Below are 15,668 nucleotides of genomic sequence, written 5' to 3' on the forward strand. Positions count from 1 at the left end.
CTCCCACATCACTAGCCTCTGACCAGGTCCCTGCAAGTAACTCCTGGAGCAAATGGGCATTGTCTCCAGAAAATCCTGGCTATTTGCTGACTATTGACAGTGTGTCCAAAACATGGGGAGAGAGTTGGCCAGTTATGGGCCTGCTTCACAACCACGAAGACTTGGGTGATAGAGTGATAGAGTCAGGTATGGTGGTGTGTGCTTTTACTGTCAGTACTAGGAAGGCAGACACAGGAGAACCCTGGAGTCAGTGGCAAGCCTTTTAGCCTGGTTGGTGAGTCCCAAGGCTTTTAGAGACCTTGTTTAATCAATGCTACTGTGACATACTTGTAAGAAAGTATAAAAATGTTTTCCTTCTCAAGTCTGGAAGTGTGAGTTTAAATACTTCCATGACATTTATTATTATTATTTATTGAATATCTGGATGTTAGTACATCAGGGATGCTTTCTTTCAATCACCTTCATAAATCCCTATTCCTGCTTTAGTAAAACAGTGTTCTTTCACCAAACTTCTAACTGGATTTTTCTTACATTCTGCTGAAGAGAACAGCTCTAGGATCTTGTGTTTTCTCTTGCTGTTAGTGAAAGTCTGGAGGACCAGGGGCCATAAGTGTGCTTGAAAACAACTGCCCGAGGACAGGGAGAGAGATCAGGGCTTCAAGCAGGTCACAGACAGAGATCTTTCCTCAAGAATGAGTTAGGGGTGGAATTTTACATGGGAGAATATGGCCTCCAATGACCAACATTGCTGTGTGAAGGGGCCCACTGGGAACACAGGAGCATGAATGAGTACTGTGCTCACAGGTGACAGCTCCCCTTCCCATGACAAGTTGCAGCATTACTCCAGGAGGCCTTTCCTGAAGTCCCAGGCTTCATGTTGAATTCACCATGTGTTCTTTAATGCTTCCTTTCCCTGTGTGATCCGTAGATTTGAAGTCCCAGGAATGTTTAGCCTGGCCCTACAACCATTCAGTTCCCCCAAAAACCACACAGAAGTCCTCATTAATCATAAATTGGTTGGCCTATTAGTTCAGGCTTCTTATTCATTTATTCTTACATCTTAAATTAGCCCATTATTCTTTTCTATGTTAGCCACGTGGCTTGGTACCTTTTATCAGCAAGGCATTCTCATATTGCTTCCTCTGTATCTGGCTACCTCTGTGTCAACTTCAGACTAATCCTTTCCTTTTCCCAGAATTCTTCTGTTCTCATTGTCCTGCCTATACTTCCTGCCTGGTTGCCCCGTCTATACTTCCTGCCCGGCTACTGGCCAATCAACATTTTATTAAAGTACAAGTGACAAATCTTTAGAGGGTACAAGACTGTTGTTCCACAGCACTTCCACCCTCCACTTTTTCAAAACAAAAAGTCTGATCTAATCTCCTTTGTTTAGCTTTTTTCCTGCCCATTATCCATAGCAGCTTGTAATCAACACTCTGGACAGACATCCATAATCCATTTTATGGGGAAAGAATATGGGCTAGTTCCTGCTGATTGGGGATGCCGATAATCTTATGGGGACCTAAAGAAGATTTAAAATTATAATCAAGTCCTGATTGGAGTATTCTGTGAGGCTTGATAATTTCAGCCAGCAGTCTTGAAACTGTTCTGAATGTTGAACTCAGAGGAAACTCCAACAGAGGTCCTGTGAAAGGCTTGATCATCTGGACCATCTGCTCCGATGGGAGATTTTTCAGGGGGTCTTCCTTGGTCAAACCTGATTTTTCTTAACCCAGAATGAAGCTACAGCCTCTCATTTCCTGTGAAAACAAAACCAAAACTTCTTCAAAATAACATATCTTTTGCCTTAAATTTTGAAGTCAAAGAATTTTAAAAATATATATGTTGTATTAATCCACAGCATCTGTAATATGTCTTTTAGCAGCCATTGTTTCTTCCATCATCAAACCATTTAAAGACAACATAATAACATTCAGTATCCAGACTTTCTGTATATTTTCATCTTTATGTGGTATTTTAAATTTTATTTCTTTTATTTTTTTAAATTTTTTTTTGAGACTAGGTTTCTCTGTGTATTTTTGGCTGTCCTGGCACTCACTCTGTAGACAAGGTTGTCTTTTAACTCACAGAGATCTGCCTGCCTCAGCCTCCCAAGTGTTGGCATTAAAGATGTGTGCCACCACACCCAAGTACTCTCTTTCTTTTTTATTTTAAGGACTTTATCTTTTTTCTTTTCTCTCCCAAGCCTACATATATTTTTAAACACATTGTTAAAGGTTTAGACTTTTTTTCATCTGAATCTATCATTACTGTATATTTCTTTTTCTGACCTCATGAGTCTTTAATTTGATAAGTGTTATGGCTAGGATTAAAGCCATGACTTTGATGGCTGGATCCACCCCATTCCTTAGCTTTCTGAGAGTCTAGCCTCATGGCAGTCGTACTGGTGGGAGCCATATATATTGCCACAACTCTATGGAGTTTCAAGGTCCCTGTCTCTACCAAGAAAACATGCTGTTGGCTATTCATAAACACCATTTAAGTGTTTGCTGGTGGGTCCTCTTGAAAGAGCTGCAAGGTTTTTACAGCTAAAGCTGAGCCAGAAAGCTTCTCTTAAATAATACTCATGTGCCTCCAGCAAACAGAACCCACCTGAGAATATGCTGTTACCAAGAATTCATGCTTAACTTGGTTCTTTTGTATCTAGAATTACCCCAAGCTCTCTAGGTTTTAAGTGGATTCAGTTTTCCATGTTGGCCCAATTTGTTGAATGAAAGTTTCTGTCTTGCCTGGTCCCACAGAAGTTCAGTCACAAAGAAACACACAGAGGTCTACATTAATCATAAACTGGTTGACCTATTAATTCAGGCTTTTTATTAATTAATTCTTACATCTTAAATTAGCTCATTATTCTTGTCTATGTTAGTCATGTGGCTTGATACCTTTTATCAGCGAGGCCTTCTCATCTTGCTTCCTCTGTATCTGGCTTCCTCTGTGTCTGCTGCAGACTGAAACTTCCCTCTTCCTAGAATTCTCCTGTTCTCATTGCCCACCTATACTTCCTGCCTGGTCACTATGCCTATAGTTCTTGTTCAGTCTGTAGTTGTTATAGAGGAAGCCAGACAGAGAGGAAACAAGATGAGAATGCCTCACTGATAAAAGGTACCAAGCCACATGGCTAACACAGACAAGAATTATGGGTTAATGTAAGATTGGATATAAGAATTAATAAGAAGCCTGAGCTACTAGACCAACCAGTTTATAATTAATGTATATCTCTGTGTGTTTCTTTGGAACTAAATGGCTGTGGGACTGGGCAAGTCAGAAATCTCTGTCAACACAGGAAGAGACACTACCTGACATATTTTATTCCTCAACACTTCATTAAAGTCACTAAAAGTACTTGTGAGATAAATCTTCCCATTGACATGGTGTACACCTGAGGGTCCTATCATTCTAAGGCAGTGAAAGCTGGCACAGAAATGAGGTTCCAGATGCTGGTGGATATCTTGAGTACAGGTTTATCCTTCTGCCCTCTTGCCCTTCATAAGGATTCATCTGGTGTCATCTGGTTTCACACAACCATGAGTCCTGTGATTTTATGTTCCCACTTTGTACCTCACCTGCATGTTTCTCTCACAGATACACACTCTCTTCGTTGTGACGTCATTGTCAAGGTTCGTACCACAGCTGGACAGCCCTGGTGTGAAGGACAGTGCTCACTGGATGGAGTGCCGTTCCTTAAGTATAATAACAGCAAATTCACACCTTTGGGTAACAGGGGAAATGCAGTAAATGGGACTCAAGTGTGGACAGATATGACCCAAAGGTTGGACTACTTGGGGCAAGAGCTCAGGAAGATCTTGGCTAACTCCATACAAGAGATGACCAAGACCAGTGGTAAGTGTGGGATTGAGTACTGAGGCAGAGACAGGTGGCAAGAGAGAGGAAGGACAGAGCACATGTGAAAATGAGATGGTGGTTGCATCTGTGTGAGAGAGCTGAGCATTGGTCCAACCTTGGAAGCATGTGGTACAAGAGTAAGTCATGTGGAAATGATCCTGGCTCATAAGCCAGTGGGAAAGTCTTGACCTTTGGAGAAGTGATGGGTCTATGAGAGTGAAGCATGATGGTATTGTGTGGTTCGCAGGTCAGCCCACTTTACAGGCCACCATGCTTTCTCAGTATGAACACAGACAAAGTGTTGGTGCCTCCTGGAGATTTAACATCAGTGGAAAGTACTCCTTCCTCTTCAACACAATGAATATGAACTGGACACTGATTGATCCTGAAGCTGGTGGTATTATGAATCAATGGAAGGATGATACACAATTCATCAAAGATCTCAGGACAATTTCCACAGCAGACTGCAGGCACTGGCTCAAGGAACTCTTAAAGCACCCAAAGGAAAAGCCAAGTAGGTATTACTTAGATTATCAGGGGGCAACTCCATCACATTTGATAGACTGGGTGGGTCATTTCCTGGCGGTCTTCCTGAGATCCAGTGATGACCACAATGATTACTCTTTCTCATCTCACCTCCCAATGTTTCTTATTCCCTATTAACCAATGGTCTAGGCATCCCATGTCCTACTAATGGCCCCAAGTCTGCATGCATCACTGTAAACCTCCAGGCTTTTCTGCTTCACAGATAGCTGACCTTCCATCAGCTCTACATCATTTTGAGAGGATTTGCTATCTTTCCCTGCTACAATTAAATGCCAGAAATTGCCCTAACATCCAGAAAGTTCTAACCACAGCAACTATGTCACATTGTTTGATAGTTTAATAGACATTTGTTTTCTTTGTTAATGAAATAAACTCCACACAGCTCTACTCCTCTCTCCTCAGGACCTTATAAATAGTTACTACACATCAGTCCTTCAGAATGCCTGGAGGAAGAAGGTGCTGATGGTGTTGTGTTTTTAGCTGTATCCATAATTTTCTGATTTTTTTAAAGGATCAACATCAAGGGTTCAAGATATAACCCAACTTCCATCTGCCATAAATACCACCCAGCTTCAGCATGAGAAAGGATTTATTGACATAACATCAGTCATTGCCATCATCTTACCTTTAGTTGTTGGGATTTTTGTGAAGAAATGTTGACCCCAAAGAGGTAAGCATGAGGCTGGAGTCTTGCCTTGGGCCTTTGTAGGTTTAGTCTGAAGAGGACTTAGAACAAATGTCCCACTGGGTCACACACCTGGGATGTGTGTTCTGGTCTTCATGCTTGCATGGCAAGGGCCTTACCTACTGAACCATCTTCCTATCCCCCCAACACTGACATTTTGACTAGTCTAGCTGGCAGTTCCATATACTTAGTGTTCTGCTCAGATACTAAATACTGAATGAAACAAGCTCTCAAATGCCTCACGTGTCATGCCACCACTATGACACTTGCCATGTACTCACTGCAGAAACATTTGCAAAGGAATTTTCACACAATCATTAGGACTCCTCATTTTACTCTTCCTGTCTCACTCTCTTCATGCAACATGCAGTTGAATGGTTGCTAATGTTATTTTATATAAAGGAAAACATTTTATTGAGTGGCTTACAATTTCAGAGGTTTAATCCATTATCATCACAAGAGGACATGGTAACATGATGACAGACATGATGCTTGAGAAGGAATTGAGAATGGAGAAGGAACTACATCTGAATCCTGTGGGCAACAGGAAGTGAACTGAGATGCTGGCATGGCTTGAGCATATGAGATCTCCACAGTGACACACTTCCTCTAACAATGCCATGCCTAATCTAATAAGGTCACACCTCCTAATAGTGCCACTCCCTATGAGCTTACTGTTCCAATTACATTCAAACTACCACAAGTATGAAAAACATTTTTAAATGGGAATGAATCACATTTAGTACATTCTGGTGTGGTTTTGCAAGAGCCAAATAATAATTTAGCCCTACAAAAACTTCTCAATACTTGTTATATTCAGAAAATTATCTCTGATATGAATTCTCTGACACTGAACTTTGACTGAAGTCATTATGACAGTCAATACATATGTGACTTCCTTTATTGTGAATTCTCCTACACTGAGTGAGGCGAGAATTTGACTAAATGTCTCCCTAGAGTCGTAGTTAGGGTTTTATTGCTGTGAATAGATACCATGACCATCACAACTCTTATAAAGGAAGAATTTATTTGGGGCTTATTTACAGGTGCAGAGGTTTAGTCCATTTTATTCACGGTGGGAAGCATGGTGCATACAGGCATATATATATATACAGCTGAAGAAGTAGCTGACAATTTTACATTTGGATTTGGCAGACTGCAGGAAGAAAGAGCATATACTGGGCTTGTCTTGAATTTCTGAAACCTCAAAGTCCACCCCTTGTGATACATTTCCTCTAACAAGGTCACACCCATTCCAACAAGATCAGAACTCCTAATAGTACCACTCCCTACATGCCAATGGGGGCAATTTTCATTCAGAAAAACTGCTCCAAGTTCATTGCATTCGTAAGGTTTCTTGTCAGTATGGATTATTTCATGTTGATTGTAGTATGCTCTGTGACAAAAGTTCTCTTTCTGTTTATCATAAAGACTTTCTTTAGTGGGAACTTCTTGTTTTTTTTCTTTAATTTTTTTCTTTAAAAAGAAAACAAACAAACCTTTCTCTTTACACATACCAACCCAAGTTCCCACTCCCTCCACATACCCTCTTGCCCCACCCCCATCCAATCCTTAGAGAGGGCAAGACACACTGCCCCAGGGAAGGCCCAAGGCACCCCCCACCACATCGAGGCTGAGCAAGGCATCCATTCAAAGATAATAGGCTCCCCAAAAGCCCGTACACGCAGTAGGGACAAATCCCAGTGCCACTGTCATGGCCTCCCAGTCTGCCCTAGCCATGCAGCTGTCAACTACATCAAGAGAGACGAGCTTGGTCCTATGCTTGTTTCTTCCCAGTCTGACTGGAGTTGGTGAGCTCCCATTAGCTCAGGTAGGCCATTTTAGTGGGTGTACTCATCATGATCTTGACCTCCCCACTCATATTCCCACTCCTCCCACTCTTCAACTGGATCTTGAGAACTTAGTCCAGTGCTCTGATGCAGGTCTCTCTCTCTCTCCATTCATCCATTCCTAGACAAAGGCTCCATGGTGATAGTTAAGATATTCATCAGTCTGACTACAAGAGCAAGTCAAGATTGGGCCCACTCTCCTCTATTGCTTAGGGCATTAGCTGTGGTCATACTTGTGGATTCCTGGGAATTTCTCTAGAGCCAGGTTTCTTGCTAATCCCACAATGGTTCTCTCAATCAAGGTATCTTTTTCCTTGCACTCATCTCTGTCCTTTCTCCATCTTGACTATCCCATTCCCTCAAGTTCTCCTCACTTCTCCCCTTCTTCCCTGCTCTTCCACTTCTAATCCCCCCCCGCCCTCATGCTCCCAATTTGGTTAGGTGATCTTGTATGTTTTTACTTTCCAGGTGGAGATATATATATATATATATATATATATATATATATATATATATATTAGGGTTCACCTTATTACTTAGCTTCTCTAGGATCATGAAATACAGGCTCAATATCTTTTGTTTATAGCTAGTATCCACTTACGAGTGAGTACATACTGTTGAAGGAGTGGGCGCCACTCTGTTGAAGTAGGAGCGGTGGGCTGCGTCCCTGGCACCCGGCCGCCCGCACTGCTGGCTTTATACCTGAAATAATTACATGAAAACTATATTCTTTTAAACACTGTCTGGCCCATTATTTCCAGCCTCTTATTGGCTAGCTCTTACATATTGATCTAACCCATTTCTAATATTCTGTGAAGCCCACAAGGTGGCTTACCAGGGAAGATCTTAACCTGTGTCTGTCTGGAGTGGGAGAACCATGGCGACTCTCTGATTCAGCTTCTTTCTCCCAGCATTCTGTTCTGTTTTCTCTGCCTACCTAAGGCCTATCAAATGGGCCTAGGCAGTTTCTTTATTACTTAACCAATGAAAGCAACAGATAAGATACAACACCCACCTCCATCAATATACCATATTAATATTTTTGGATCTGGGTTACTTCACTCAGGATCAGGATAGTGTTTTCTAATTCCATCCATTTGCATGCAAAATTCAAGATGTCATTGTGTCTTACCACTGAGTATTACTCTAATGTATAAATATACCATATTTTCTTTATCCATTCTTCAATTGAGGGGCATCTAGGTTGTTTCTAGGTTCTGGCTATTACAAATAATGTTACTATGAGCATGGTTGAACAAATGCATTTGTAGTATGATTGATCATCTTTTTGGGTATATGCCCAAGAGTGGTATTGTTGGATCCTGAGGTGGGTTAATTTCCAGTTTTCTGAGGAACTAGCATACTGATTTCTAAAGTGGTTTTCATTCCTACCAGCAATAGATAAGTGTTCTCTTTATTCTACATCTTCTCCAGCATAAGCTATAATTGGTGTTTTTAATCTTGGCCATTTTTACTGGTGTAAGATGGTATCTCAGAGTTATTTTGATTTGCAATTCCCTGATGGCTAAGGAAATCAAACATTTCCTTAAGTTGCTTTTTAGTATAATTATTTCAAGAAAGCACTTTCATAAACTGTGAACTCTAGGTATGGTTGCACACACTTGTAATCTCAAACACTTGAGAAGCTGAGGTAAGAATCTGTGGTACACAGGAAGTTCCAAACAAGCTCAGGACACAAAGTAAAACTGTGGCTCAAAACAATCATAAAAACACATTAAAAGTAAAGTAAAAGGCGAGCAGAACCAGAAATATAGCTATTTGGCTGATTATTCGCATTTTGGTTTTTGTGTGTGTGTGTGTGTTTGTTGTTGTTTTTTCGAGACAGGGTTTCTCTGTAGCTTTGGAGCCTGTCCTGGAACTAGCTCTTGTAGACCATGCTGGACTCGAACTCACAGAGATCTGCCTGCCTCTGCTCCCAAGTGCTGGGATTAAAGGCATGCGCCACCACAGCCCGGCATGTTTTGATTTTATTCAGTCTCTTTAAATATATTTCAAAGCCTCATTTTCATTTGAAGAAGAAAATGGCAGAAAGTTTGAAATAAATACATCAAAAGGGGGGGGGAATTCCTGGGAAGCTTAGCTGCACAGTCTGTGAAGTGGGGAGAAATGTCCTTCTGAAATGAAGTAGAGTATGATGCAGCATGAGCCCATTGTAACTGACACCCTCTTTTTGTAACTAGGTGATTCTCCACGCTGCTCCTCAGCTTCCTCATCTGTAGTCAGGTCAGATGAGCAGTCAACAGCTGCCTCTGCTACTTCTCTTCAGCATCACAGAAAGAAAAGAAAAACCTTTGGAATGTGTTGTTAATCTGTCATTTCACTTCTGACCATACATGGAGTGAAGTATTAAAGCTGACTGTGTCCATGCCTCCTCTGTCACTTCATCAAGATGGAACAGATCATTTTTACCAGTGACTCCTTCTTGTTTTGTTCCCCTTCTCATTCTTAGACTATGACCTTGGGGAGATCAGGCTGTCCTGCCTGCTCTAATCTATCTATCTATCTATCTATCTATCTATCTATCTATCTATCTATCTATCTATCTATCTATCTATCTCTATATATTATTATGTAAATAATGGGCAAGACTGGGTCTTGCCCATAGCAGCTCCATTTTACAAGCAACAGGTTGATGCCTGGGCATCTCCTGTGTACATAGACATGCTTTCTGTCCAGCACCACCCATAAGGCAAAGTCAGATAAATACCTTATTCATAAAAGTGAAAAGACATCACTTATGGACATATCAAAATCAATTAGACACATGAGAATGGTGACATATTACAATTGTAATTGTGCTGAATAGTTTTGTGTCAACTTGATACAAGCTAGAATTATCTGTAAGGAAGGGACCTCAATTGAGAAAATGACTCTACATGATCCAGTTGTAGGGCATTTTCTTAATCAGTGGTTGATGGCAGAGGGTCCAGACCAGCCCATTATGGTTGGACCTATCCCTGTGTAGGTGGCTCTTGGCTCTATAAGAAAGCAACAGAACAGGTCATGGTGAGTAAGTCAGTAAGCTACACTCTTTAATGGCTTGTGCATCAACCCTGCCTCCAGGTTCCTGCCCTCTTTCAGTTTCTATTCTAGTTTCCTTCACTGACAGACTATAATATTAAAGTGTAAACCAAATAAATTCTTTCCTCCACAACATGCTTTTCATCAGGTATTTCATCACAGTAATAGAAACTCTAAATAAGACAACATCTGAAAAATCATACCTGAGATATTTTCAAATAACCTAAATTATAGGAGGAACAACACCCTCACCTGGACCCACAAGAAGAGGATCCTTGTACCAGGCTTTTTTGAGGGGGGCACCATCCAGCTCCCAAATTATGACTAGGAGATTTATTATTAGTTATGAATACTTGACCTTATTATCTTATGCTTGTTTCTTGCTAACTCTTATAATTTAAACTAACTTAATTCTCTTCATCTATGTTTTTTCTTGATGCTTTTTAGCTTTCTTTCTTTCTGTATATCTTACTTTACTACTGTCTCCATGTCTGGTTACCTTGCCTCTGCTTGACTTCTAACCCCAGATGAGTCCCTCTCTTTCTCCCTCCTTCTCTTCTTTCTCTTCTCTGAGCCTAAATTTCTCCTTCTAGTTATTCTCTCTGCCCACCATCCCACGTATCCCTCTTCTGTCAAGCTATTGACCCTTCTACTTTTTATTGAGCCAATCAGTTGTGTTAGGTAGGGAAGGTTAAACAGCAATATATCTTTACATCATTAGTAAATGCTGCATAAATATATGTAACACAATTTACATCGTTAGCAAAGGTAGCATAAACAAATGTAACACATGTTTACATGGCTAAGGTAATATTCCCCAACATAAACACATGTAACACATCTTTACATAGTTAAAATAATATTTTACAACACAGCCTAACACAACAATGCTAATGCTCACCACCACCCTCACAGCAGACTCTCATGTGTGTATTAAGAGACAAACAAAGAGAGAACTGATTGTCCCCTGTGGGTTTCAGTTCAGTGTTAGCACATACTACTGTCCCTATCCATGTAGTCTATTTATCCTGACTTTGTCCTCCCCTCCTCTCCCTCATGCCATGGTCCTGCACTTCTGTTGATGGAGACTGTGTTTTTGCCTTTCAACTGTCCAGACCCAAATAATCACACAGAAACTATATTAATTACAACACTCTTTGATCAACAGCTCAGGGATAGTCCTAGCTATCTCTTATATCTTAAATTAACCCATTTCTATTATCTGTAAATCACCAAAGGCTGTAGTTTACTGGTAAGGTTCTGGCATCTTTCTTCTTCAGTAGCTACATGGCGTCTCCCTGACTTCACTCTCTTTCCTCTTCTATCTCTGCTTGGATTTTCTGCCTTGCTATATTCTGCCCTGCCATATGCCAACACAGTTTCTTTATTAACCAATGGTAGTAAAACAAATTCACAGCATACAAAGGGGAATCCCACAGCATCTCCTCTTTTCTGTCGAACTAAACAGAAAGGTTTTAACTTTGATATAGTAAAGTTACATATAACAAAACAGGTATTGAACAAGAATTACAGTTACAATATTTCTTTGTGAGTATAAAGTTTCACATCTAATTTTATCTTTTATCACAACTAAGAAAAACTATCATTATCTGTCTTCAACTCGGACAAAAACCCCAGAAGGATATAATATTATCAAAGTAAGCAGGAAGTGCATTGTAAGCAAATTCTAAAACTCTAGAATTTACAGACATCTCACTGCCTGGACATTCACCCAAAGTTCTTCTGTAACATTGAGACATCCAACTTTAACCTATGGATCCTTAGTATGTGGCAAACTTTTCCATGAACAGGAAATTTGAATGACTGCTTTGCCTATATTGGCATTTTGTCAGCCACTTTCTTCTATGTCCTGCAGAATGTCTGTCAGAGTCTTTCATGAAACAGGAACCCTTTTTATATGACAGCTTCAGCAGTTATTTTTCTGTGGTTCCTGCATGTCCAGTTTATACAGTATATCATCAAGCAGTCCAGGTGAGAGCATTTTCTTTTCCAAATGGCTGGAGTTGTCATACTGAACACAAATTCCATAATGAGTTTTTTTGATGCCTACCAACCTCTCTGAAGTAGACACACTACCAGAAGCAGACATGTCTCATTGTTGAGAAAAGTCTAAGTTCTTTAAAATATTTTATTTTGTTTTTTTTTTTGAGACAAGGTTTCTCTGTAGCTTTGAAGTCTGTCCTGGAACTAGCTCTTATAGATGAAGCTGGTCTCAAACTCACAGAGATCTGACTGCTTCTGCTTCCTGAGTACTGGGATTAAAGCCATGTATCACTACCACATGGCTCTGAAAACATTTTAAATGCCATATTCTGTAGGTCTTTAAAATACTGAAGATTACCTATCTAACTAAATATATCTCTGTAGATGTAGAAAATCTAACTAACATAATTAAAAGTTTGATTATTATAGATGACTATTAATCTGTGTTTCTTAACTATGCATTACATTTTTAAATGAGTTGCACAAATAAAATACCTTAATGAAGAGCAGAAATACATATACACAGTATAACAAGACTGACCCTAAATTTATATCAATTGACCAAGATCCATAGCAATGCAAAGGTATTCATTTCTATAGCATATCCCCCTTATTTTTTCATTTTTTTAAATAAATTAACTGTAGCACTCTTGAGATTTTTTTCTGCCAATGGAATTAATCCAAAACTCTTTACTTTAGCCCCAGGCAGACTATTTCTACAAGGGCAAAAGATAGCCAGTTTCTTCACCAAAATATTATGAGAATAATATCTAGGCAGCATGGTAAAATTCTTCTCCTCTGATATCCCCAGACTGAGCCACCCACAGTTCATCAAATCATACTCAGCACCACTGTCTTTTATGCTCCTACTAGTATGCCCCATTAAGCAGTTTTTAAACCATTCTACTGTTTTCATAACTCAAAGTACCAAAGTTCAAATTCTTTCTGAAAAAACACATGATCAGGCATATTATAGCAATACCCCAGTCTCTGGCACCAACTTTCTGTCTCAGTTTGGGTTTCTATTGCTGTGAATAAACATCATGACTATAATAATTCTTTGAAAGAAATGTGCACAGAGAATCTAGATTATGTATATTATTGTATAGTCTTTGAATTTTTTGACTGTGAAGGAGCTAAGTACAGAGAGACATTTCATTGTATGGGTTGCTAAGTTAAACCAACGTATATGTTTTAAAAGAATCTTTATTTTAAAATATGGATCTGAGTATATGTTGCTTTGGAAAAGAGGTTATTCTTTTGTTTCCACAGAGGTTGAGAACCTATGGATTCATTCCAGGCTAATGTGATTTGATGGACCAATACCCCCTGAAACCTTAAACACCCTTCAAAAATTACTTTACCCAAATGCAGACTGAGATGAACCTAGAACACAGGATACACCATGAAAGACCTGATTAATTGTGCCCCCAACCATCAGGAAGTAGTCAAGACAACTAGGCCTAAATTCCCAAATAATGCTATAAATGTTTATTTACATTTAAAAATGGATATTCTATAGAGATTTGTATTTGTATAAATCTTCGTCTGTTGATACAAATTTAAGGTCAATTTTATTATATGTATATTTTTGTTCTTAATTAATGTATTGTGTTTGTGCAGCTCATTTAAAAATATAATGTATAATTAAGAAATATAGGTTAATAGAAGTCAAGGTTGTAGTCTTGTTCATTAGGTTTTCTACATGTACAGAGATATATTTCAGAATGGATAGTCATTCTTCAAACCTCTTAAAGACTAACAGGATATGGCATTTAAAATGTTTAAGAACATTGGACTTTTAATGACAGTGAGACACATAGGCTTCTGGCAGCTCCAATCTACTTCAAGAGGAAGATGGGCATCGAAAAGGCTCTGTATGGAGTTTGTTAGCCATTTGGGCAAGACACTGTTCTTGCCTGGACTACTTGATGAACTGAACATCCAGGACCCACAGAGAAATGACTGCTGAACTTTCCTAAAGAAGATGAGACTGTCCTTTGTGGTTTCTGCTTCATGAAAGAGTTTGCTAGACATTCTTCAGGACACAGAACAAACTGCCAATATAGGTGGAACTGTCTTTGAAATTTCCTGCTTCATAGAAAATTCTGCCAGATACTATGGGCCTATACGCTGAAGATGGATGCCTGCAATATTAGAGAAGAACTTTGGGTGACTGTCTAGGCAGAGTTTTGGAAGTTGTTTACAATGAACTTATTGTTTACTAGGTAATATTATTTTCTTCTGGAGTCTTTGATGGAGTTGAAGAATTGATAGTTATAGTTTTCTTAGTTATTATACAAGATAAAGTATATATAAATATTGTAAATATAATTCTTGCTTGACATCTGTTTTGTTATATGCAATTTTACTATGTTAAAGATAAAGCATTCTTTTTTATTTAAACCAAAAAGGGGATATGATGTGGGATTCCCCTCTGTATGCTGTGATTACCATAAATGAATAAAGAAACTGCTTTGGACCTACAGCAAGTGAGAACTTAGGTGGGGAAAACTAAACTAAATGCTGGGACGAAGAAGTATGGAATCAGGGAGAAGCCACAGAGCTGCTGCTGGAGACAGACATGCTGAAACATTGCTGGTAGGCCATGACCTTGTGGTGATGCACAGATTAATGGAGATGGGTTAAATTAAGATGTAAGAGTTAGCCAATAAGAAGCTATAGCTAATGGGATAAGCATTTATCTAAATAATATAGTTTCTATGTGATTATTTCAGGAGCCTGAGTGGCCAGGAAATGAACAAGAGGCTCCCTACAACACTTGATAAGAAAGATGCCCAGTTGGAGATAATCCTGAAGTTTTTAGTCACTGATACCCCTTGACCAAAGACTCCTATCCCAGGGTTCAATATAATATTAAGTGCTATTTTGGATGAGGCATGTTAAGTGCTTGAGTTAGCTGAGAGATCCAGAGCTCTTGTTGCCCTTCCATAGAAACAGTGCTTAGTTCTCCCTGGCATTCATGGCAGGCAACACGTGACAGTCTGAAACTCTAGCTACAAAGGATCAGAGGCTGCCTTCTGATCTCAATTTTAAAATTTAAAGTTGATGAAAATAAAATAAATGATACATAATAATACCTGTTTCTCTATTGCTCTCTGTCACCAGCTTTTACCTGACCCCAGGGTCCATATTGTGATTCTCCAAATAGAAAATTCCCCGTGCCATACATAGCCCCTTTCTCTAGTAGAGATGCCTCAGAAGGATAAATTGGATAAATTACCATGCATGATTGACACTATACAATTGTGTGTGTGTGTGTGTGTGTGTGTATTGCATCTCCCTGGAAAAGGTTTATTAGATCACATTTATAAGAGAGATAGCCAGGGGATGTTGTAGGAAACAAGTAACACAGGTAAATTTCACAAATGGTCTATAGTGTTTTCATAAGGAGAAATCCTCAGTCATCAGGAAGAAATTCGTTTTTTTTTCACAAGATTTTCCCCTTTTTTCATTTTTATTACTTTATAAATAATACCAATCAAAATTTCCACTTCCTCTCCTTCTACCACTTCCCTCCCACTCCCCCCCACACTCTTTCCCCTCCCTCTCCAGTCCCGAGAGAGGGAAAGGTACCCTGCCCTGTGGGAAGTTCAAGGCCCTCCCCCCTACATCCAGGCCCAGGAAGGTATGCATCCGAATAGAATAGGATCCAA

At 39.5% G+C, this 15,668-nt stretch overlaps 1 protein-coding gene across 5 annotated transcripts in view; it reads left to right on the top strand.

Annotated features, from left to right (window-relative positions):
- The window catches only part of Raet1e (retinoic acid early transcript 1E), a 114,133-nt gene extending 99,096 nt beyond the window's left edge, over positions 1–15,037 (top strand). For 4 of the 5 annotated variants that reach the window (XM_075949504.1, XM_075949494.1, XM_075949511.1 and 1 more), the window contains 4 exons: positions 3,604–3,861; positions 4,112–4,378; positions 4,922–5,080; positions 9,147–15,037. In XM_075949504.1, coding sequence (XP_075805619.1) covers positions 3,604–3,861; positions 4,112–4,378; positions 4,922–5,070 — 674 coding nt within the window. In that variant the 3' untranslated portion in view covers positions 5,071–5,080; positions 9,147–15,037. The remainder of the gene's footprint in view (positions 1–3,603; positions 3,862–4,111; positions 4,379–4,921; positions 5,081–9,146) is intronic. The other variant, XR_012907922.1, reaches the window with a different exon arrangement.
- Positions 15,038–15,668: the final 631 nt, after the last annotated feature.

Source organism: Microtus pennsylvanicus, chromosome 1, assembly GCF_037038515.1.
Source record: "Microtus pennsylvanicus isolate mMicPen1 chromosome 1, mMicPen1.hap1, whole genome shotgun sequence".
In the NCBI taxonomy this organism is placed as follows: Eukaryota; Metazoa; Chordata; class Mammalia; order Rodentia; family Cricetidae; genus Microtus; species Microtus pennsylvanicus.